Source organism: Artemia sp. Qi Xiang Cuo, chromosome 16 (assembly GCF_049724085.1).
Source record: "Artemia sp. Qi Xiang Cuo chromosome 16, ASM4972408v1, whole genome shotgun sequence".
Classification (NCBI taxonomy): domain Eukaryota; kingdom Metazoa; phylum Arthropoda; class Branchiopoda; order Anostraca; family Artemiidae; genus Artemia; species Artemia sp. Qi Xiang Cuo.
In genome coordinates, this window is record NC_142809.1 from 18499463 (window position 1) to 18525864 (window position 26402).

General features: G+C 35.3%; 1 protein-coding gene and 1 pseudogene across 2 annotated transcripts in view; one reads left to right on the top strand and one right to left on the bottom strand.

The window, feature by feature from the left end:
• The window catches only part of LOC148942649 (protein Hook homolog 3-like), a 94329-nt gene that overhangs the window by 63071 nt on the left and 4856 nt on the right, over positions 1 to 26402 (bottom strand). Inside the window, exons 1-4 of one of the 2 annotated variants that reach the window (XM_089102567.1) lie at positions 25963 to 26021; positions 13359 to 13444; positions 8810 to 8882; positions 6291 to 6474 (exon numbers count right to left, since the gene is read on the bottom strand). In XM_089102567.1, the coding sequence (XP_088958693.1) occupies positions 6291 to 6474; positions 8810 to 8882; positions 13359 to 13444; positions 25963 to 26010 (391 nt within the window). In that variant the 5' untranslated portion in view covers positions 26011 to 26021. Of the gene's footprint in view, positions 1 to 6290; positions 6475 to 8809; positions 8883 to 13358; positions 13445 to 25962; positions 26022 to 26402 lie in introns of those variants that run through there. The other variant, XM_089102568.1, reaches the window with a different exon arrangement.
• LOC148942651 (DNA-directed RNA polymerase II subunit RPB9 pseudogene) lies at positions 2424 to 2766 on the top strand (annotated as a pseudogene).

Below are 26402 nucleotides of genomic sequence, written 5' to 3' on the forward strand. Positions count from 1 at the left end.
AATTTGTCCCACCACACCCCCCCTTTAACGTAGTCTGATCGGACTGAAATTTAGAGGATAAGCTTTTCTGGGGCCTGGGAGCCTATCCTCAAAATTTCAGCTCAATCTGATCACTCCTTCCCTGTTTTCCAAAAGCCAAATATCAAGCTTTGTGGGGATTTGCTTAAAAGGAAATTTTTTATATACTGAATTTAAAGTTTAAAAAAGAAACTCAGTTTCTTTTTTAAATTATTTGAAAAAAAATTACGTTTTCTAAAGAGTTAAAGAGGCTGAGTTACAAGGTCGACCCTTAAAACACCCTGTCGAGAAAGAAAAGAATAATGAACAATCATCTAACAGTTAGTCAAGCAATAATAAGTAATAAACTGTACAAAAACGTGCAGAAATTATTTGAAAAAAACTACGTTTTTTTCGTATATGAAAAAATGAAAGGGGCTGTGCCCTCCTCAACGTCTCGCTCTTTACGCTAAAGTTTGACTTTCTCACAACTCTTTTTTTTAAACAATAAAAACTTTAGCGTAAAGAGCGAGGCGTTGAAGAGGGCGCAGCCCCTTTCATATACGGAATAATTTCTATTCGTTTTAAGTTTTAATGTCGCTCCTTACTTTCAGTTTAAATTTTGTTTTTATTTAAAGGCTGCGAAAGCGGGGGATTTGGGGACCGGCAGCCCCCCAACTGTACCTTCTAATCCCTGTACGTTTTAAGGTTCGAACTTGTGACTCAGCCTCTTTAACTCTTTAGAAAACGTAGTTTTTTTCAAATAATTTGTATTATAAGAAGAATATAAAGTAACGCTTGTTGTTATTATTGTGTTAAATATTCTGCCACGAACTTGCAAATTACGTAAAACCTCTCTTCAGAAAGCACTTTTTTATGACTCATTAAGTTAACCCCCACGATTTTTTTCATTATCTTTCCAGTTTCGGGTTAGCCTACATGCAAGTTTGGTATAAAACTTGGAATGTTTCAGAATAGTGTTAAGATTATTTAAAATTATTTAATCACTACTTACCAAGTTTATTGTCAGTTGCTAATCAAACTTTTTTTGTCCCGGGCGTGTTTGGAGCCAGAGGGAGGGGGTATGGCCTCTCACTAGATCCATCAATGACCTTGCTTGCATAATTTGCTGTAGCTTAATTCTCATGCGCATTTCTAGGATTTCCTTTTTTGGAGAAAGGGAGGGGGTTGAGTTTTTTTCTTTGATTCTGCCTTGGCATAATTAGCTTCGCTTTCTAAGAAAATTGTCCTCGCTTAGGGTTTGAGGGGTAGCTAACAGAATTTCATAATGCTCCTTTCGGTTTGTGAGTATCTTTGTCTCATCCGCCTTTAGAGCTAGCAATGTTATTTGGCATTTCAAGGACTTACAACAAATCTCAGTTTTAAGGATTGTCATACTCTTGGTTTCTCACAAGGTGCACAAAAAGAATCAAGTTTTGTTTCAAGTTGCTCACGGTATCTATCAGTTCATCCAAGGTAACCTCTCTCAATTGAAATGATGCAGCTGTATGGGACGGTAGTATAGATAAAAAAAAACGGTTCTTCTAGGCACGGGGAAATCCTCCGTGCTATTTGTAGTTCTATTGAAGGGAAATTGTTTTAAAACGATTACGGGTCACATTGCAATTTTTTGATTTTGATTTTGCAAAGTTTAATGTTTCATAACCGTTTTCAACGAATCATCATAAAAAGCGCTAATTTATTTCGTGCAGTATTCTCGATAGTTCGATATCTCGATATTTTGTCCTTTTCGCTTCTTTTCTGTCCACTGGCTGATATTACTCTCGTTTTCTTGGCTATTTAATCATTTTTTCTTGTTTTTTATACGTCATGAATAGCCAGTGTGGTCTTAGAATGTACTTGCATCATTCTCCTGGTCAACCACAGACATTAATCAGTTTGATCCAAATTGTTTTTTGAAGTTCATCGGGGCATTAGAATACAAAACAACAACTTTTTTTTCTTCTTCTTGTTTGGGAATCCTTTCGCATAATGTCGTCACCGGAATTAAATTCTAGGGAAAACAGGAAATTTCTATTGTGCTCCGAAATTCTCCGCTTATAAATGATAACAAAAAATACTGTCAAAACTAATTCATTTTTTGTCAGAAAACTGTATCTTTGTATACAAAGCGGTGAATCACGCCATAATCGTAGGTTACAACCATAAATGACGTTATAGTGTAACTAATGGCTAATCACGGCCCACAGTGACCAAATATTAAAAACGCTTTAAAAAACTGGCTAGTGAGAAAAAATTGCCATTATAGCTTATTTAGAAATGATAACTATTATCTCGATTAATCTTAATAGTAAAATGTTGTTTAGAAAATCCATATAAAATGTTGAACGATTATTATACCTTAATAATTTAAATCTGTAATTCGTGAAACACTTATAAGCATAATGATATTCGAAAATTTTGTTGGCATTCGCTTTTGCCAGAAATGCAATAATATGCTTTATCCAAGAGAAGACCGCGAAAATAGAGTTCTGCTCTATGCTTGCTGTAAATGTGACTTCAGACAGTTAGCTGACAACAACTGTATTTACGTCAACAAAATTTTGAACGAAGTTGATGCACTTACTCAAATTGTAACTGATGTAATAGCCGATCCAACATTGCAACGTTCTTCAGTACATTTCTGTCTGAAGTGTGGTCACAGAGAAACAGTTGTATTGCAAGCAATTTCAAGCAGAGCTGAAGACAAAATGAGGTGCATACTATGTTTGCACTTATGTCAACTGTTGCCATAGATTTACTGATTAAAACTCAAACTACCCTTGGACTAATACTGAAAGTATCTTTAAGTATTATACATCTCTAATATTTATAGTCATATTTATATTTATAGTCATCCCTAATATATATCATTTTGTAATTTTTGAAATTTTATATTTATTAAAATAAAGTAAAGGGCGCTCTTAATAAATGAAAATAATTGATAACTATTAATTAATTAGTAAAATAAATGAAAAAATAAAAAGTAATTAAATAAGAATAAATAAATAATTTAGATAATAAATTAAAATATAAATTATTAATTACTTAAAAAATTGAAATAATTTTGTTAATAAATTAAAATTTGTCAAAATTTGGCCTGAAATTTTTTTTAGAGACAGGGGGCGGGGGAGGAGGCACTAATCAAGATTTGGTCCTGGGCAGAAGAATGGCCAGAACCGCCACTGCTTATGCTGAAGACGTTTTTAACCTCAGCCGAACTTCGGACAAAAATTTCTGAAACTTTCCAGAAACATAATACTTAAAAGCTGGTCTTGATATGAACGCTGAAAATTCCGATGTAGTGCTCTTTAACTGGAAAGGCCCGCTTCCTGATGAAATTGTACTTGAACAAACAAAGATCCAGCCGTCTACTAAATCGTTTATCTTGGCATTCCCATTGGAAATTCATTTCTCATACCTGTCATCTCATAATAGAACATATCAAACGCCGCATATCAGCTTCATAAGCTTCCACAGTCTCTGCTGAGCTTCGTTTCAATCGCCGTTATCTAGCAACGCTGTACAAACCTGTTGCTCTGCCCCACATCCTCTATATTGCAACCTTCTGAAAGATTCTGACACACGCTGCTAAATTGAAAATTCACTCCACTTTCTTCAATTTTGCAAAATACCTACTGAGATATACAATCTGGACAGGCAGTTCAAAGCTCATCAATAGTCTTGATATAGCAGATCCTACTATAGCTGTTGCTAAACTTATAGAAAAACACAACCGAAAGATTCCAAAACATGCTTGGGACCAACTTCTTCTACACTAGTCACATTATCATATTTGTATAGTACCCTTTTGAATTTTTTTTTTTTTTTTGTATGAATACTTGTTTTCAATAAATAATAATAATAATAATAATAATAATAATAATAATAATAATAATAATAATAATGGTGTCAAAAGAGCAAGCTAATTGGAAGAAAAACCGAGAAAAGTATCAGAGCCGAGCAACCAAAGTATGTATTACAAGAAAACAGCACTACAGCAAAAATAGAAATAACATCCTAGTATAATTTGAAAAATAGTCAAAAATTAAATGAAAAACTAATTTTTTCAGCTAAAAGTAAGTAGCAACATTAAAACTTAAAACGAACAGAAATCTTTCCATATACGAGGGGGGCTACTCTTTCCTCAACCCTCACTCTTTAAGCTAAGGTTTTGCATTTTGTCACAATCGTTTAAGAAAGACTGCACAAACACAAGGGCTGTTGAATTTGAATGAGAAGTATTTTTAAAGAACATTAAGGCTTTAACGTAAAGGGGAAGGGGCAGTCCCTCTCATATATGAAATAATTTCTGTTCGTTTTAATTTTTAGTTTCTCCTTACTTTCAGTTGAAAAACCTGTTGTTGTTTTTTTATTTAATACGAAAAAAATCGGCAGAGGTAGACGGGTAATTATTTCAAATCCTTATCTTTTATGCCCTCTCGTGACAAACAATCGATAATATCATTAATATTTATTCTTTGATCGATGTACAGTTGGCTTTTCCTAATCACATTGAGAACATGATTTATAAAATATCCCAACACTTAAACAAAGTTTAATGATGTTTTGTCTTATTTATTCTTTTTCTCGGTCCTTTAATTTCTTGTCTTAATCGTGATTTATTTTATTTCTTTCGGTTTAGTGTTAAAATGGAGCGATAGCAGCAACTCAGTAAAGAGCAACCATGACCCACAGTAACTAGCAGTTCAAAAATACGCTTTAAAAATATATATATCTAGCATAAAAAATTGCCATTTACACCTGATTTAGGAATAGTAACTATTTTTTAAATTAATCTAAATAGTAAAATGTTATTTTGAGGAGAAATTTACAAGAATTTTGAAAAAAGAGCCTGAAACCCCTCGAAAATGGCGTTGGATCGAAACAAAAAGTACAACATTGAGATTGCCATTATCGAAAAACTTATTCAGGATACATACAGCTCCACACCTCAAATAACAAGAAAAAACACTTTTTCATATGGGTAGCATTGATGTGTATTCTTTTTTTCTTCACCGCTAGTGAGGGGGGACTCGAACATCACAGAGAGCTTTTTAAGGGCTCATTTATGAGCTAGTGTTTATATCTAATCGCTTTTTAAACGTGACTTGATAGCATCATCATAAAGTGCCATATGGCGCCTGAAATGTGTACTTTGGATGACATTTCTGGAATGGAATGGACGGGTACTATCATAATATCCATGGTTGAAAACCCTATTCCTGAGGTTTACAATGCCCCCTCTTCTATTTTCCCCCTTCCCAGTATAACAGTTTTAGAAATGTTCAACCAACTTTTTATAACTGTGGAGTTAACTATGTATAACTTCTTGGCGCCTAGACTGCGGCCAGTGGAGAGAAAAGAAACGACAAATGTAAAACAACGCGGATATTTCGTCTGTATAAAACAAGGTGACTTCAGCACAAGAGAAGCACAAGAAGAACAAGATAAAGAAAAACAAACTAAAACTAAAAACAAATAAAACCACCACAAAAAAAATATACAATTGGCGCAAACTAATCCACGTAGCGAAAAGCAGCTAATAGAGTTACTTCAGTGGGGACACCAAAGCAACTGAGATAAAAAAAAAAGAAATATTCTTATAAATTCCTTTTTTTTTGTTTCCATTCTTAAACCAATGTTATCTTTACCTTTTGCATTATTACAGCCATACAAATTATTTTTCTCTGCCACAGGCGTGCCTACCCGCGAAAAAATTTAATGTGGCTTATGTTTATACCTGTTTATATGTTCTCCGGAGCAGCTGCATCTCGGCCTGCTTGGTCTAATGGCTGAGGTAAGGAGTAAATCTACTGTTTATATGTATCTACAGTGACGTCGGTTGACCGTCTCAAGGACAATGGCCCATTAGCAAATTTTCCCAGCACCAAAGGGAACTCCCAAAGCCGCCAAATTACTCAGACGATATTTCCTCAAAATTTTGGGGAACATTGATTGGGGTCTTAAATGTGTCAACAGCTAGAAAATCTAATGAGAGGCTAGTTTAAAATAAAGAAAAATTACTAATTACTTTACTAATTGTTAAGCAAAGCGCTGTCTATTCAATGCACCTTCAGCACAAAAGATATATCGTATGTCGACAAAGTTTTTAAACAAAGCAGGTAGCACCTCAGGGATCTCACAAACCAGTCAAATTGCATTAGAACTACACTTTCCTGAGCTCTAAAAAGACAACTCTGCTTCGTTTTTAAACTACAAAAGTTTATAATGGACGAGATAGGGAAATTCTTTAAGGTACCACATCCCACCAAGAGCAAGTTGTTTCTTACCTGTCTGCTTCTCGCACATAACAGCACAACCCAGAACTAGTTTGATAAGTTTTTGTATTTCTGTTGCATCTTCATGTTCTCCAATTTTGTTTACGTCTGGTAACAGGTGAGAGGGGACTTTTTGACCATAATTTTCCCGATAGGCATCAATGACCCTGTCGTAAACCTTTTTTAAGTTGCTGACCTGAAATTGAGTTTAAAATGAAGTGCAACTAATTTAAATTATAGATGACTTTTTTTAAGGCTGGTACGCGATGGGAGGTGGGAGGGCTTATTTTAACACAATTTTAATTTTTTTTTTTTTTCTATTCTGAATTAGTTGCCATTGGGCGCTAGATCTTGCGACTCCTAGAAATTCCTTAATATTTCTGAGGCTGAAACAGAAAAAAAATTGATAATGGCAGTTGGGGCCAATCCCCCCCCCCCTCCCCTTAGATTTGGAAATACTTTTTGGTATTTTGTGTGTTAACAAAAAAAAATAAACAATAAAATTATCGTCTCTAGATTCTGAAAAACAAACCTAATGGGGGAGATTTCTTTTTAAAAAGAAAAGGCTTCACAGAAATCCAGGGAGGATTTTTAGAATCTTCTATAGGGGAGAAAAAATCAAAGATACACAGAAAATATCAAGGTCACCTATTTTGATTTCTTGGAAGTATGTGCTCTATATGTCAATCTGTGTAGAATTCCCTCCATCCCGTACGCGGGTATAATTAAGCCGTTACTAGGGTTGGTGGCACCAGAGGAAAAATTGTTTACAGCACCCCTCTCCCGACTCAAATATAAGCAAAAAAAAAACAAATCAAAGTAAAAAATCCGATCAAAGTAGGCAATCCCCAGCCACGGTGCCCCCTCCCCCAGCGGCAGCAGCCGGGGCAGCTGACACCGATTCCCCCCCCCGTTTGAACGGCTCCAAATATAATCAACCAGATTTTCCCTGCAGAGATGATATTGTCGGGATTCTAATTAGCTGCAAAATTCTGTCTTTACCTGCAGAGGTTTTAAAAAATTATTAGCCGTAAGGAAGAGTTCACCTTGATCATCTCCAAAATGGTTTCCTCCGTTGAAATATATAGTTTGTAATTGGGCGCAAGCAAGCTAACATAAAATGATACAGCCAATGCAAGAATCAGAAATAGCAAAATAGATAGATTATAGAAGAATTTCAGTTAAAAAGAAAAATGAAACAAAAAACAAACTTAAAACATGAATGCCTCTCACAGTGCTCCCGAGCCCAGTTGCAAAAAAGACGTCAACATACTTCTGTTTTTCATTAACGCTTACATATTCTTCTGCTGTCATATACCTTGCGTCAGAGTTACTGAGGATAAGTAACTCTGTGTCTTAAGACACTGAGGAATCCTAGACAATGGAAGATTTGCCCCCTCTCCCCTTTATTAGGGATTAGTTTTTCCTCCACATTTCAAATTTCTTACTTTATAATAAAATATATTCTCATCGGAGTTTATAATGCAGTACTTTTGCTTGACAATTGTCGAATCAATAACTACATCACCAAAATTTGTTATTGCTAGAAAACCAGCAATCCTACTCACATTGGGATTTTTCAAAGCCCAAAAATCATCATTTTAAGATTGTCAGAGGGTCGAAAGAAATTTCAAATATGAAAACACATTTATTGAATATTTATTTACATACATACAAATATTGAACCGTAGCCCGTACAACCCTGGCGCCCTATACGAACATTTAAGGTTTACCTATAACCGTAAACCGTAAACCGTAACCGTAAATGAAACCGTAACCGTAAACCGCAGCCCATCGAACATTTGTTGTTGGTGTACTCCTGTTGGAGTACACCTGATTTAAATCTTTTTATCGTATTTCAACTCTGCAAAAAAAATACCAAATTCAGTTTATTAAGCTACATTATAAAATGGCTTAGCCGCAAGTGTAGCCACTATGGAAGTATACCGTTATAGCCTTCTTTAATAGTCTCCTATTGAGGAAATGGGTCTTTGTAGTGTTAGTCTCAACTCAATTCGGAAAGTAACCCATAATATCAGCAAAATATAGTCTCCCTACAAGCTACTACTACTACTACTAAAAACTCACTGCAGCACCAAGCCGCCTGAGGCCAACACAGCTACGCACGCTCCTCTTTTATCCCAATCTATTTATAGCCTCCCTCTTTATACCCACCCAAGTAATCCCAACTTCCCTTAAATCATTCCTAATGACCTCCTCCAGCCCAATTTGGGGACGACCTGCTTTTTGTTTAACCCTAGATGGTTAGCTGAAAAGGACGATCTTTCGCAATCTGTCGTCTTTCATCTGCAGAACGTGTCCTAGCCATCTCAATCTTTCTCTCATTGTAGCCCTAAATAAAATTAAATATAGGACAACAAAAATAATAGAAGGTCAGTACCATTTAAATTAAATAAATTAGCGATAGATAAAAAAAAAACAATCAAATGAAAAGAATCAACAAATATAGTGGAAAAGGTTTGGTATTAAGGTTTACAACAACAAAAAATGCTCAAAGGGAAAAAAAATACCTTCAATCTCCAATTAGCCCCTGTGTCTTGCTTGATCTTGACTAGCCATGACTCTGTAAACCAGGATGGGTCACTGCAAAATTACAAAGTTAGCAGACAGGTTTCTGACAAAGTGTACGAATTAAGGAAACGTTATAAGCGTAACCTTAAAATGGCGTGTTAAAAATGACCTTTTTGGAACTGTTTATGGCGTAACTTTCTTTTGGCACTGAATTAATTAAAGAAAAATCATACAGAAAATGTTTTATTTTCATGAAAATAATGATTTTGGTTCGAATTACTAAAAATGGGCTCAATTTTTTATCATTAGTTTCAAAAATAACATTTAAGCTTCAGAGTTCTAACGAATGGCAGATTTACACAATTTTTTCATTGGATTCAATGTTAGACAATTGTAAAAAAAAATGGCTTCAGAGGAATAACATATAATGTTATTCTAAAACCTCTAAAATTGGCAAATTGAGAAGTTGCATAGTTTTCAAAATTGATGAAAGACTTTATTTTCGACTTGCATATGCTAATCCATTGGGGTAATAAAACCTAATCCATTGGGGTAATCTACCCTAAAAACAGAATAACTTCAGCTGCATTAGATGGTTACTCAATGGCTGCATTCTGAGTTACAGCCTTTCCATAGATTAAACCACAGTTTATATAATTATCCAGTAAGTTTACCGCAGATGATTTCTGGCTCTTCATTCTCGGTGCGAACAAAAAGCTCCTCCCACTTATTTGTCCACTTATTGGTTGAGCCGGCCAAGTGGTTTTGTCAGTACTTTTCCGTAGGTGATTATTCTTTGTCTACCCGTGAAAAGATCTAATGCCGCTTATGTTTATAGGTTCTATGGAGCACTCGCACCTCGGTCCGGGTTTTTATAATGGGTGAGATAGGGAAAGATCATACTGCTAATTATATAAACTGTGGATTAAACTGTGCAAATTTAGTTTTTTCGATTAACAGAGCAGAATTTTATGAAAAGGAATTCAAGCAGTTCTTAAGGGGAACTGATACCTTAAAATCAGTTTACAAGCCTCACCTTCGACTGACCGTCTCAAAGACAGAGGGCCCATTAGCGAATTCTCCCAGGGGACTAGCCACTATCGAGAGCTATTGAGAATCTGTGGTTAGACCTGGAAATTTGATTGAAAAGACGATGGAACTTTACGTCCCTTGTGTCGGCAAAGTTTCAATCAAAACGGGTAGCACCATGGGGAACTTCCAAAGCTACCAAACTGTTCTAATGATATTTCCTTTGAGTTGATTTTTAATGTTTTCCTAACAGGTATGCTAAAGTGTTTTTAGCGACTACCCTTTCATGAACTTGAAAAAAAATTCTGCTCTGTTAATCGAAAAAACAAAATTCGCACTTTGTAATGATTTAAGCTTCATTAGAATTGAATATCTCTATCTCCTCTTGCTAGATGAAAATCTTTCATTTAAATGACATATTGACTTGAACAAAATGAAAGTCTCCATGAGTCTCGGTTGCCTTAGAAAGCTAAAACGCATATTTATAGGGTCGGTTCTTATAATCATTTTTTTTTTTAGCCTAGTTCAACTTATGTTTAATATTTATTCCTGTTATTTGGATGTAATTTTTCATTGTCACTGAAGCCACTTTCGAAACTTTAGAGTAAAGAATGGGCTATCATTTAGAAAACTAAGCGTTCTTCATTTTAACCCTTGCAGAATTTGAAATCTCTTTATGTCCTCTCACGTACTTACTTCACTTTTCTGGGGTTGCATGACAATCCTCCTCCTGGGCAATATAATAATGTATCTTTTATTTGATCAACTGAAAATTATCTCAGCACTTCCAAAACTTACAGATTCCTCATACACCCTCATGTATGAGGGTGTATGTATGAGGGTGAGGGTGTTTTCGAGTGTCAAAACGAGTGACCAGCTCATGCGCAGCTTTACAGGGTGGGGCAAGAAAACCCCAAATTACACGATCTTCGTAAATTTTACCGAATCGCTACCTGATTTATGCCGAATTTTCTGCAGAAATCAAGAATTTTGGTAAATTTCGGGCAATTTTGCTAAATTTCTGCCGAAATTTTCAACGAAGGCGAAAATTTTACCGAATGCCAAAAACGTTGGAGGGGCGGCGTAACTAAAGAGAATTTGGCGAATAATGACCGACCAACTTTTAATTAGAGTTAGCCTAGGAAAGGCCTCCGTTTCTAGAAACTTGATCATTAAGCTAAAGTTGTCTTAAACCTAGCATCTTCTATATATTCTTATTTTTCAAAGTTTAGGGGGGGGCTATTTTATGATTGCTCGATTTTTTCCAACGGAAATACCCTGTAATTTTGCTATTTGTTGTACCATTTTGGCTTTATTTGTCTTTTACAGGCCTTGGTTCCTCCCAATAATTTTTATAGGCCAGTTGCCCCACCCCCACCAGTAATTTGGAGAAAAATTATTATATGGCATATGCCTCTTGACTCTCCAGATGTAGATCCTTTGGTAAAATTCCACTTTAGCTACTTTTGGCTATCTTAAAAAAAGCCTGATTAAGGACAATGAAACTTTCAAGGATAGTTCTATATGCTAGAGTATGACCTGGGGAGGTATGATGAAGTACCTATCTCCACTCCTTCTCTCTCTAGAGGGTCCTGAAATTTGCCTACATGACAGGTAGACTACAAGACGCTAATATTTATTTCTTTTTTGGTTATGCCTGGAGTAGCCGATAAAAGAAACCCTGCCTAGTTTGTGATTTTAATTACTTTTTAGATGGGCAACTGGATTCGGTTTTTATTTTGTTCATATTTGTTGTTGATATTTTTTTTCCTGTTCTTTTCTGGCCATGGAATCTTACAGAGGAGACCATGTTGAATTTATTTTCTGGTAATGTATATTAAAATAATTATATAATTCCTGTTAATTAAAAAATGAGGAGTACTCTTAATAGCATCTGGATTTGTTTATACACATACAAGCCTCTTCAACCTTCACTCTCTTCATGTCTGATTCTGTAGATACCTACTCCAAAAGTCTAAAATTTCAACCAGTTTAAGGTACCAGTTTAAGATTTCGACCAGTTTAAGGTAGGGTACCCAATAACCTACTCCAAAAGTCTAAAATTTCAACCAGTTCAAGGTACCCAATAACCTACTCCAAAAGTCTAAAATTTCAACCAGTTTAATGTACCCAATAAGCCTACTCCAAAAGTCTAAAAATTATGCTAAAGACTCTACTTCTAGTTTAAGAGATAGTTACTACCAAGGTTGCCACATAACTGAAAATAAATCTTTGGGACTTCTCTAAGGGAGTCTTAATTACTGCTGGCTAGCATCTCTTACCTATTTCCTTCTCCTAAAATTTACCCCTGCTCGTATTTTTCGCGCTTACATCACCAATACAAACACAAAAGGACGTTTTTCTTTCATTTTGCAGGCTCGGTTGAAGTTCGATGCTCAGATATCTCTCGCTCAATGCAAAATTAGGATGGGCAATGTATTGCTGTTTATTAGCCTTAGCCTACTACCAATTCTCTTTTGACAATTTAAGACGGCTTAAATGTGATAGAATACGCTTTTAACTTAAAATCTCAATGGTGTTTAGGAGCTCTAACATCACAAAATATCCCAAGAAGAAGTGCAGATCAGGCACAAACACTTGACTACTAGGTAATTTGGCCCTGAATCCAAATTTCTTTCTGAAATCAACAATAAATTCAGCAAAAGTCTGAAAACCCTGAAAAATCTTGGTTTTTTTAAAATCCTGAGAAAAATCTTACCAAAACAAAAAAAAAACTTGATTTCAAGATGAAGCTTAAAAAGTGAAAACACTGGCAATATGAGAGGCAATAGCTTCAAGTGTGAAGTTAATAGATTAAAAGTGTGAAGTCAGTGTGAAGTGTGAAGTGAAGTCAAGTGTGAAGTGTGAAGTTAATAGATTAAAAATTTGTGGCTAATTATGAAAGTTGGATCTGAAAAGTGAGGAACTTAGAAAGATGTACAATAGGAAACAAAGATTTGTAAAGAAGACATTTTGTTGGAGATTAACCAAAAATGTTCTTTTCTTGACTTCAGGGGGATAAGTCCCTGCCCCACCCCCAAAATACACCACTAATCGTTGGAAGTATGTTGTGCAGTGAACAATCTTAACTTGAGATGTAATACCCATATTAGCAAGATTTTCCCACTGTTACAACCTGAGTATGCAAGGCTTGGACTTAAACCTAATGCTGAAAAGTCTGAACTTGTATTCTTCACCTAGAAGCAAAGCTCCACTACAAGGCCCAGTAGTCAATCTAAAAATATGTTGTGTTTTTACAAGTGCGTCTTAGTTCAATTATTGAAGTTTGATCTTGACACTGACCCAGAACTGTTTTTAACTGTTTGTATTTAGTGTTTTTTCTCTTTTTTATTGATGCTCCATCTTTTTTCTTTGATCTTGTCCCTCCAAATAAAGCATTTATCTGGTCCCTCGTCAAAGGGTCAAACATGTACACCTTTATTCATATCTCTTGTCAAAAGAAGCTAACAAGGATTATATAATATATATATATATATATATATATATAAAGTAACTTACATTTTATTTAGGATAGTCGAGAGAAACACTCCATCTGATAATGTAGAGAGGCTCTTTGGAGCTCTTCCTGTACTGAATGTTTGTAACTAGAAAATAGAACTGTCTGTAGTACACAAATATATCCACAACTCAAATCTCAAAAGTGCAAAAAAAATTAAGATGACCAGCAATGTAAAATAGTACATTATAAAGGTATTAATGAAAAGACGTGTTTTTTTTTATTAAAATGAACAGAAATTACAAATTACGAGAGAGGAGCTGCTGCACTCTCTACCACTGATCTTTATGTTAAAGTTTGACTAGGGCTTCCTGGAAGAATTTTAGGGTACAACTGTTGCACTGCAACCCGGGACGGATTTAAATATTTGGCACTCCTAGGCCCAAGCAATTTTATTTGGGAAGAAACACTGATCTAAAGGGAAATCCCCGAAAATTGGGGGATAGTGGAAGCCTGAACAGAAGGCAACTGGTGAGTGATGAGTCAAAAGCAATGCAAGAGAGAGGTGATACCAAGCTCTCAGCTGTCATTTCTTGGGAGACATCTAACAGTCTATAAGCGGCCATGGAATTCCTGCATTGTTTTAAAATCACTTCTATGTGAATAGGCAGAACAGCAGCAAACTGCCTTTGACAATAAACCACATCAATCCAATTTTTGTTAAGAAAAAAATCGTTCAGTTTTTATGCCCCCCCCCCCCGGCATTGTACGCCCCTAGGCCGGGGCCTAGTGGGTCCATGCGTAAATCCTGGCCTGACTGCAACAAATATAACCAGTTAGTAGTTGCAACTATTTGATTTTTCAATTACCTTTTAAAATATTTGAGCTGAAAACAGTATTGTTTACCACAGATGTGAAAAAAGACCTTTTAGACTCAAAGTATTGCAATGAAAAAATGACATTGCTCTTGTGTTAGATTATTCATTCTTAAAGCAGGGAGTTGAAGTGCCAGTTGTCCATCTCACAGATGGGAGAATTTCTGTCTGTTTAAAGGTCTAATCATACCCATTACTTTAACCAAAATGTTTTTAATATTGAATTCAGAGTAATCCTAATATTTCCTCAGCCCCAATTACTTTATGCTGAGGATTATATCCACTTTTGCTTCAGCAATAAGAGCTTACTTGAGTGCATTTGCTTTACTTAATAGCATAGGATTTTACCCAATATGATGAAGATTGTTGCCAAAACCATAATCCCACTATCCATGTCTTTCTTATACTTCATTTAACTGTTTATATATTTAGCATTTCATTTTAGTGTTTGTTGTTAACATCTGTCTTTTTATATTACCCTTTGGACTTGTATCTATATTTTTATTTTATTTTTTATTTCTAAATTCTCGATTTAGGACAGTTGAGCAGTCAAAAAACCGAAAAAAATAAAATTCTATCAACTTACCAAAAATAGAGTTATGCCAATTAAAAAACGAACATAACTTGATAATAAAAATGATTTCCAAAAAGTTTTCAAAGAAAAGTAGAGCCAAGTTAAGGCCAAGAATTAGCCGAAATAAAGTCATATATGATTCAAATTTTAATCAAATAGAAATTACTAAGGATTTATCAATGAAACCCAACCCAACACGGTGCTCAGTTTTTTTTATGCAAAACAAAAAACATTTTTTGGTAAAGACCTCCACTAAGCCATTCTCGGCGTCAAAAAAAGGAGGGGGATCTGTTTTTCTGTACCGCTTTTTTCATCCTTCAGTCTTTGATCCGTTTGTTTTCTACTAGAGATTACTATCGTATTTCTACAATTACAGGGGAGGTTTCAACCTTTGTAAGAATCCCTGCATGCTTAATCCAAATTGAGGAAGATCATAGATTAAATCTCACTCTCCATACTTATATGAAGGACCTCTCCTGGAAAGTTCAAACATCTGGGCCTAAAAGACTTTTTGAGGCTTCAGATACCCCTCCGCACATATGAGACCCACTGACCATTTCATTAATAGTATTATGTAAGTAAGTAGTACGGTATAACCATTAGTATCTGGTTAAAGTATCTGGCCATTAGTATCCATTAGTATAGGGGTATCTGGATAACCAGCATAATTACTTTTGGCTATACTTAGAGGTGCTAAAATTTCCTTTTTGATAGTTCTAAGACAACTTTCTATCTCATAATCCTTACTTTTTTAGCATTTTGGTCCTATTTTAGCCAAAAATCCTGTTATTTAAGAGAAAGGGGTGCAAACTGGTACTTTGCTTTGGTGCAATGTCCTTTATCACCTACTTAAAGTGAGGACTAAAGCATTAAATTTCCATTCAAATGATCCTTATCCCAATATTCTAAAGCTATTAACTTCATACAATAGCCCATAGGGGGAAAACAACAAAGGAACGAAAACACATCTGTGACCATCCTTCACAGGGAAAACATGAAACTTTGTGTGTATGTGTGTTTTTTTTTTCCTAGACTCTTGTACAAATTTTTTGGTGTAACTTTCATGATCAATCTTATGGTGTAGCCTGATGAATCTAATGATATCAAGATTATATTTTTGACTCCTTTCCTATAATTATTTGTTAGTTGTAATTTGTATGTGTTTTATGGGTGAATTTCAATTAATGAATTTTACATATTCAGAGCCAACATAAAATGCTGATACTTTCATTTTTAGAATATATTTAGTGCTACCAAGATCCTGTTTACATAGATTTCAGTTTATATCATCAAAGTTGCTCTTTGCAATAAACATTTCCTGCCAAAAGGCGACTAAAAAGAATGCTGCATTTTTGGAAAACTAATTTTCTAGGAGAAGATTTTAGAAGTGATGTGGAGACCCCCTCCCCCCACCCAATGCAGAGGCATGGATTGATTATTGATGGATTTTCAATGAAAAATTGAAAATTATGTAGTCCTGTTTATATTTAAACAGACCAAGATTAAAAGTACTGCCTACTTTGGGATCATTAGAGGTATCCCGATTGATTTTCTAGAAGATGATATACGAACCCTAATTCCTAAATGCATTATTGCCAAGCAAATTGGTCACTCCTGTTCGTTCAAGTTGCACTTCGAGTCAAAAACTGATCTAATGAATGCTATAGCAAATCCGCAAGCAATTGGTTTCGAGAAAATTCGGGTTCCAGTTTTTATTTCTTCCTCCAAGGTGCTACAAATGTCAAGCATATGGGCATATTTCTGCTGCTTGCAAGAACTCTTGTATTTGTTCAGTTTGTGGCAAAAAAAGGACACTCTAGCTCTAAAAATGATCCCTGTTCTAGACTGAAAAAATGTGCACTATGTAAGTCTACTGATCATCCCTGCTATAGCTACAAGTGTCCCGTAGCTGAATCTCTGCTAAAAGAGATTTCGAAATAATGCTGCGTTCAACTTCGATTCAATTATGGAATATAAATAGAAAAGTTTCTGATAAAATTCCTATTTTGGCCCAGTTGCTCAAGGAATATGATATTATTTGCCTCCAAGAACATTTTTTGTCAGCAGACAAAAGGAAATTGATCAAAATCTCGTCGGATTGCACAGTGTTTTTCTCTCCGGCAAAAATAACAGGAGCGTGTAGATGCCCCTCCGGCGGCCTCGCAATTTTGACTCACTTACCCTGTAAATTGGTCAAAGCAGGGGATCATATTCTTACAGTGTCATCTGAACACGTCCATAATGAATGTTTACCTACCAACAAACAATCATAACAAGAAATCCGACGCGAAGTTTATGGGGGATTGCAAGAAACTGTGCAAGCTGATCAAGAAAAAATCTGCAGTGACGCGCTCGATATTAATATGTGACTTTAACTTTGATTTGACTGATAAAGCACTCTCCAGAAGTCAGCTCCTTTGGAGCTCCATTCCTCCTTCGTATTCATAAGTTGACAAAAATGAATCCTATACCTATGTTGGCCCCAGCTCTTCAACTTCGAACCTCGATCATGTTGTTTCTTCCTTTCCCATCAAACAAGCTGCTGTACTTTGTGAAGGCTACTACTCTGACCACTTACCTGTTTGTCCGAAAATTGAGTGCAATGTCGAAAGCAAAACCCCGCAAGAGGAAAAGTGGTTTTATGTTCAAGAATAGTCACGTTGATCGTCAGTTATTCATGTCCGAGTGTGACACGTTACTCAAACAAAATTAAAGTTCCTTTTCACCTACTTAATTCAGAATGCAGGTCTTATCTTAGTGAGCACGAGATTGAAATGCAGCTTACGAGTTATCTTGCAGAAATCAACCACGCGCTTCGATGCGAAGAAGAGTAGAAGTCCCATCTAGAGGTGTTCACAAAAAGACAGAAGTCACTGAAAATCAAAGGCTTGTTGCAGCTTGTAATTCAGCTAAATTGTGGCTCTGAATCTGGAATGAATCCGATAAACCACCCTCTGGTATAATAAACGAATTGCGTCTGAAGACAAAAAGAAAGTTCACAAGAGCTATTAAAGACCATAAAATAATGCTGATTCAAAAAAATGTTGATAAGATAGCTAGTGATCCTTCACTTTTGTGGAAAAGTTTTAAACGTAGTGACCAGACTTCTGTCGGTAGTATTCCAGAAAAAAAGCTGGATTGATTATTATAAAAGTGAGTTTTTGTTGCCTGACCTTGTTGCAGAAAGTAAATATGAAAAAGAGCTTGACTGTTTGCTTGCTAATTCTATTCGCTCTGCTCTTATAGTGATGCTGTCTGATATTGAGTTTACTCTAAAAAAATTAAGAAAAAATCTTCTGCTGGTGTTGATTTAATATCTGCTAAACACTTTGAACATTGTAGTAGTCTTTTGTTGCAGCACCTTTTGTTACTTTTTCAAATGTCTATTTCTTTTGGTATTGTGCCTCAACAGTTTTGTATTGGCCAGATTATGCCTATACCAAAAAAGGGAAAAAAGATCTCGATGATTGTCGATCGTATTGGCCTAAAACCGTTTCTAGTACTACTTTTAAAATATTTGAATCTATTATTCTTAGAGATATTTCCCAAAAGTGTTCTGTACCTGCCCATCAGTTCGGTTTTTAGAAAGAACTTAGTCATGAGCTTGCTCTTTTTCCCCTTTTTTAAGGTTCTTGTTGACGTGGAAGGTTCTGGGGATTTTATTGTACTATGTGCACTGGACATAGCCAGAGCATTTGATTCGTGTATTTTTGCCCAGATTTTGGTAGAAGCTCTAAAAAGAGGGGTTGACTTCTCAGTTATAAAGTGTCTTCAAAACATTTATAAACATCTTCTTGCCAAAATGAAGGGCGGTTCAGAGCTTTTTAATGTGCTAAAGGGCGTTAGACAAGGAGGACTCACTTCCCCCACGCTTTTTAATAATTCAGTCATTCCAGCCCAAAGTTCTATTGAGTCCACCTGTATTTATGGGGGTTTATATGTCTCTTTACTCACGTATGCTGATGATATCCTGAATCTGATTTGCACTTTCTCTGGTTGTGAGAACACTTTCTCAAAGTTAAAATCAGAATATCAGCAGATTGGTTTAAGTTTTAATGTGGATAAAACTGTAGCTGTTGGTTTCAACCTCAAAGGATACTCTGATAAATCCCTCCAACTTACTGAAACTTGTATCTCCCTCTCTAAAAGCCTTATTTACCTGGGAATGCCAATTGGAAATTCAATTAAGGAAACTATTAAGCTTGCCATCCAAAATCTTGAAAAAGACAAGGATAGCTTTTGCGTCACTTGTCTCTAACATTACACACCATAGTCATTTCCATATTTCTAAACTTTATAACAGTCTAACTGTGCCTCATCTTCTTGCTCTGCCTCCTATTTGGAAACTTTTTCTGCTTCAAAAAAAGAACTTGCTCATAGGATTTATTTTAAATTTACTAAATTCACGTGTGTCCCCTTGGACTAGTAACTCTTTTTTGTCCCACAAATTTAAGCTCATTTTTCCTTCCACAATTATTGATAAAAGAGTGAAAGATTTTAAATCTTCTGCTAGTAAACTAAATCATGATTGGTCCTCTTTATTTTCATGATTTTTATGATTTTTTTTATGTATTTTGATTTATGTCTTGATTATCTTGCGATTATGATATATGATTTGTGATTATGTCCATGATTATTATGATTGTAAAAATCACTTATTCTTGTTTAGTGTACAAGTTCTCTTCTCTTTTCTCTTTTTTCCCCTTATGTACTCTGTCATTTAGGAGATCTGCACCCTTTTTTGTTTTGCTAGGTTATAAATAAATTGAATTTAATTTAAACTAATAAATTAGCTAAATTTAAATTTAAAATCCTAAATTGGACTGTATGCCAAATGTTCATCAAAAACCATAATATATCCCTTAGAAAAACATACATCAAGCCATTATATCTTGAAGATACAAAGCTACAAAGATAATAGTGGCAAAATACAGCTTTTAATAAAGGGAATACAAAGACAAATAAAGGAATCTTGCAGACATCAACAATCAATATGTATAAACAAGGTCAACAGCCATATTTGCTGCACATAACTAAAGACCTGCTTTTTCAAGGGATTTGGTTTTAATTTTTGGAAAGAAATGCAGGCTGCAAGTGGACATTTCATTTCTGACAAACCTGGCTTGAAAGAATTGAACAAATTCAGGCTTAAAATAAGGTCTTAATTATTCAGATAAGATTAAAGCCGCAGTAAAAGTATTCTTAGTTTTAATAGTTCAGTAGTGGTCTATTCAGTTTCAGCGAAGCAGCTAAGTGGAAAAGGGCGACCCTCCGGTGGTATTGCCACTTTTGTTCGTTCAACTCTAAGATCTAGTGTATTTGAAGTCAATGATAATTTTCTGGCGATTCGTGTTGAGGGCTGTGTTTTTATTAATGTATATTTGCCTACAAATTACCATGATGAGCGTTCGGAGCGTGCTTTTACTTATTCTAGTGATAAACTCGGCCAGTGTAGTAACCGTATTAGATCCTTAAGCCTTGAATGCATACTAGTTGGTGACTTCAATTGCGACTTGAATGAACCGCTCTTATCTAGGTCTTTACGTTCTACGTTGTTGCTTAGTATTTTTGGAGACCAGTTTGACCTCAAGTGCAAAGATTTAAATTTTACACATGTACACACCTCAATGTCCACATCAGATCTCGATCACGTTGTTACGTCCGCAAATCTCAGGATTTTGCCTGTCAAGGTTGTGCTTGATTTTCAGCTGTCTGATCACTTACCAATACAGTTCTCAGCCGAGATTCCTTGCCACAGCTCAGATACAAAAACGCAAATTACTTCAAAAACACCTCCTAGGTCTCGCCGTGATTGGCGCAAAATTAACCCTGTTTTATTTCAAGAAGAAGCCACCAGAGTCCTTAGTAAGATCCATGTCTCTTTCCATCTTCTCTCTGGATTAACTGCTCTTTCAAGGGAGGAAACTTTTATTGCGCAGAAATTGGCCATACCCTTCGCTGTGCTGAAAAAGCTGCCGTCCCACTAAGTAGACCCCGTCATCATACCCTTCCTGGCTGGTCTGAAAATCCATAGTTAGTGGATACCCATTCTAAGTCTAAATTTTGGCTTCAACTTTGGGTTTCTTGTGGACGACCCCGTTCGGGGTAGTCAATTCAATCCGCCTGCTCACAAAAAGAAAATTCGCAAAGGAGCTAAAAGCTCACAGAAAAAAGATGATTGATATGGAATCTACACGGGCCAAAATTAATCCTTCTCTCCTTTGGCGTTTTCTGTCCTCTAAAAGCGATGAGTCTTTATCCGCATCTGCTATCACTGATTCTGAATGGTACGCATATTATGGGTCAAAATTTTCGCCTCCTGACCCAGCCCTCAACGAAAGATACGAAGCTGAGTTGGACGACTTCTTAGATAGTTGTCCTCAGAGTGATTATCTTGTAACAGAGAGAGCTGTATGTAAGGCCATCTCTCTCTTAAAACCTAAACAATCTTTTGAAATTGATGGGATCACTGCACTCCATCTAAAAAGTGGTGGGCCCACTCTCATTAGTCATGTAACCCTCCTGATGCAGATTATCCTCATTCAGGGTATTGTCCCAACCCCTTTCTCAATTTGAGATCTTACGCCAGTTCCTAAAAAAGGAAAAGTTACCATGCAATGCTCCTCTTTCCGTCCAATCACGGTTGCTACCACTCTCTGCAAGTTATTTGAACTTTTATTCGTAGATGAGTTTGAAAAACTGTGTTGTAGTCCACCAAGACAATTCGGTTTCCAACGCGGCATTGGTTGTGCGGAAGCACTCCATGTCGTTGCATATGCACTCCTGGATGCACACAAATCAGGAGAAAGTCTAGCAATCGGGGGCTTAGACCTGCAGAGAGTGTTTGATTCATTGATTCATGCACGTATGTTGCTAAACTCAGCTAAAAGAGGAGTGAACTCAAATATCATCCGGGCTTACCGTGATATTTATTCTCACCTTCGCTTGCGACTCAAGCTCCCTCCCAATAAAGGCCTTCCGCCAGCCCCATGGTCAGCTTTGATACCAGTTCGTAAAGGTGCCCGTCAGGGAGCAGTTTTATCCCCCAATTTCTTCAATAACTACATTATTGAACCTCAAGACAGCTGTCCTTCATCATGAATTCTCAGTTCCATTGACATCTCCCTAGTATGCTATGCCAATGACACGCTGAATCTCAGTCTGATGCTTAACCGCCTTTCAGAAATATTCTCATGTCTGCAGTCCAACTACGAGAAAGTCAGTCTGAGATTTAACTCCCAAAAGTCTGAAGTTTTGCTTTATAATTGGAAGAATGACCCTCCTACTAATATCACACTAGGTGATTGCTCAGTAAAACCAGTTGATAAAATAGTATATCTGGGGCTTCCAATAGGTTCCTCATTACAGCATACCTGTTCTCTCCTGATCTCACATCTTGAACGGCGAATATCCAGCTCCTATGCTTTGATTGTTAAATCCACTCTGAGATCTAACTGTCCACTACTGGCAAGTATTTACAACGCTACCGCTCTGCCACATATATTATATGTGACCCCTTTCTGGAATTTATTGGCAAACCGTGAAAAGTATAAAATCAGCTCTGTATTTTTCCGTTTTGCAAAGTACCTACTAAAATTGCAACCTTGGACAAAAAATAGTTTTCTGATTTGGCGCTATAACCTAGCAGACCCAAATCTAGCTGTTGAGACCCTTATTATCTAGCAAAAAACAAAACCAGCAATTCCAAAGCACGAGTGGGCAATTTTGGTTGTTTAATTTTCCCTTTTGGTTCCCATTTTATTTATTTCCTTTTTTTTTTTTTTTTTTCTTTTTTTTCTCCTTTCAAAAGTTTTTTTCCTTGTTTCTATTTTAGAAGAAGTTTTTGTTTATGTTGTAATCTTTTAGTATGCTATCTTTCAGTTTCCTCTTTTTGTACTATTTTGTATACTATATAAGAAGTTGTTGCTTTTGTTGTTATTATTATCATTTGGTTTCCTCTTTTCATATTTTTGTATACTCTGTCATTGTACATTTATTGTATACGACGGGTTTTCAATATATATTATTATATTATATTATATCAATACAATGTAAGTTTTCTATTGGCCAGCATTTCTAAAGTGGATGAACCAAAGTTTTTTTCTATAATCTTCAAAATTTTATCATGTAAAAAATATAGAAAAGCATGAACAAATTCAGGTAGGTCAATGCAATAAACTTTCAGTTCAGTTATTGCAGATAATTGGTTCTAAGCCTATTACACTTCACAGTTTAATTCTTATTAAAATTTGCTTATTAAATCCCCATCCAATGATGAAAAGGTTACTGTCAAAAATAAGGGGAAACATTTAAAAAAAAGAAGCAATGGAGAGAAACAAGGAAAACAGAGTAATCAGGTTTTACGTTCTCTTAGTTCTATTTTGAATAGATAATATATTTTGAGCTTTTGAATAGATTGGGTTGGAGGAGGAACATGCATAGCTGTGCATGGTTAGTTCTATTTTAGGTAATCTTGTGCCAAGATCCCCATTCAGAACTAAGCACTACCAAGGTCGCAGCTTCAACCTACTAAAGAGTAAACCACAGCCCATAGTAAGCAAAACCATAAAAGCACATTTGATTCAGAAACAATAAATATTGTTCAAATTTAACAGAATTGAGACAAACATTTCTAAATTTCAAAAAACAGCCAGAAACCCCTAGAAAAAAACCTGTTAAACAGAGTAAAAAATACACCATTGAAATCATCATTATCAAAAGCTCTTCAATGGATAATTAGAGTTCCCCACCTTGAACAACAAGGAAAATCGCATTTTTGCATGGGTATCTCTGAATGTTTCTCTTACTTTTTTTCCCATGGTGATTGAACCTGTGATCATATAATACTGGAAGAGGGATGTAAACTCCAACCCCTAGTGGCCTTTTTAAATAACAAAATAGATCATTCTACATAAAAGTGGTGTTTTCTGGTATTGTGTTCCACAAAGCATCAATTTTTGCCCAAAAAGGGACAAAAGTCCAAGGAGTGCTAATTTTAAGGTTACCAATGGATTCATGATTTAAAACCTTTAGCTAAGGCTTTACAGTTCACCATCTTGAAAATTGGCAAAAATCACATTTTAGCATGGATAGTGTAGCCTACCTATAGAACTCTTCATATATAAGTGTAAATATAGTGTAAATATAGAACTCATGGATAGTGTAAATATAGAACTCTTCATATAAAATCAGTTGTTTCTGTCTATTAAAGCCCAAATGGCTAAACCATAAACATAGATTTGAGCAGAAAATTATTATTTTTTAAACATGTATATTTTAATGACTCAATTAAAACTGATATCTTGACATTGTATGATAAGTTGGATGCCAAGCAAAAAGAACAGGCTTGCCTGCAGTTAGGTCCTTTTCATCCTCTTCTGCAATTATTTTCATTTTCATTTTTTATATCTAATATTGTTTTGTAAGTGTTTCTTTTGTGTGTGTTTTCTTCTCTTTTGTTAGCCCACTTTGTAATAATGTTAGTGGGTCAAAAAAAAAATGTCTATTATTATGTTGCTTTTGTTCTGCAAAATTGATGAAAGATAAGACAAATAACACAATGCTTTCAAGTAACAAAACTAAATGAGAATAAAGAAAGTTGAAAATAATCAGAATGGAAAAAAAATTAAAGATACCTTACAGAAAATTTACCAAATTATGTATTGCTTTCAAGCAACAAAGGTCTATATGGGTAAATACATACAAAAAAAAACTGTTTGATTCCCTACTTAATGCTCTTTCCAAATATGATAATTGGTACCACCACAATTATTAGACACCCCCCCCCCCCATAACAGAATCAGATATAGCTTTAGACTATATACAAAAGTCTGCTTTTTTGTTGTTGTCAAATTGACATTTATTTGGCATTATCAACCAATATTTAATGAAAAAATAAGCATAAGAGTAATCCAAACCCACAAAATTAGCTGCCTTTTGTTTATAGCTTAGGAGTATACCTGGGCTGGGACTTGGTTGCAATGACATTGTGATTATATTTGAAAAAAACGTTGAAAGGGGAACCAAATAGCAATTAGTATATTTGGAAAGAAAGCTGCAAGGTGCATTGAATGATATATTCATTTTAATTAAATTTAATTTAATAGTTGAATATAATATAATTAAATGGTATGTTCATAATTAATATAAACATCTCTAAATTTACCTACTGTTTTGATTCCCCATTCAAAACTTTCCAAATATAGACCTTGGCTGTTTGGTGAATTTTTTTTTGTGCTTAGTCTCATCAACATTTGGCACATAATGCCAAGTTGAAAAGTAACCCTGTTAAATCAGCCAAGTTGTATGTATTGTTTGGGACTATGCATGGCCCCCATAAGGGAAGGGACTGGGATGCAATTGTCATGTCAGAGGCACAGTTAAGGGGGGCAGGGGAAGGGGGGACTTAGCTTATGTTTTTTATTTAATTTAGCTTATGTGTCTGCATTCATTGGCACACTGGATGATTTTGTCAACACATTTTTTATATCCCTTTCAAAACTCAAAACCCAAGTTGCACCCCTGGTCAAAGTAGCAATCACTATATTAAGGAGCAGTGTTGGGCAAAAATTAAATAGCACTACTATTTTGTTATTATTAATTTAAAAAAAAAACTATGAATGTAAAGGTAAAGGGAGAGGTTGAAACTTAAAAAAAATTTATTGTTTTGAGTTTATGCAACATATATCTGCAAAACTAGCTCAAATTAACTGATTCATTACCTCACTTGATGCCTTTTCTCATGCTCTATCATAATTCAATAATTGTTTCTGGGAGCACTTCTATTTAGGACCCTAAATGGGGCCTAAAAGGTATAACAGTCCATAGTGACCATAAGTTTAAAAAAATCTGAAAAAAAACTATCTAGTGAGAAAAAATTGCCATTTGTTCTTGATTCTGGAGTGGCAATTATTATTTCCCTTCTGGGCAGGAGGGGGCATGTGCCCCCTGCCCAGGCCTAGAGCCACCATTGTCCATTTTTTACATAACACAGTAGCCTAATAATTACAGGATAGCCTATGCTTATATGAGCAGAAATTATAATAGTCAAATCCTAGGCTGAGTAGATTTCCAAAATATAACATTGGGCTAGTTGCTCACACCTTTTAAAAAATCAAATTAAATATAGACTAAGCTTAACATGCACAAATTAATTCATGTTAAAACATAAAGCTGGATTCTTCAAAATGTTAATAATAAAAGTGTGATTTAACTTACTGAGTACTGAACTAATTTTGCGATTGAAGAGACTGCTTTGCTACTCATTGTTTCTCTCACTAAAGACTATTATGTATTAAAAACCAAATTTGATATAAAATTCTCTTAGATTCCTTTGCACAACAACAATTTATTTACAGAATGCCATCTATTTTGAGAAATTATACAGAATGGTGAGCCTGTCATCTATAAATGTGATTCAACTCAGCAATGTAGTTTCTCATTTTATACAAACTGCAGGTTTTTCTATAAATAAGCTAAGCAATAATGGTTTTATGTCTCATAAACTGGAGAGGGGGCAAGGTAATATAAAAATTACAACTGCAACAATTGTAAAAATATAAATTAGAAGGAATTTAATGTCAGATGTTGGAAGAACTGTGGGGGTGGGGTGGCTGCTCTCCTGCTGGGGTTTAGAACTGCCACTCTTTCTAGTTCTT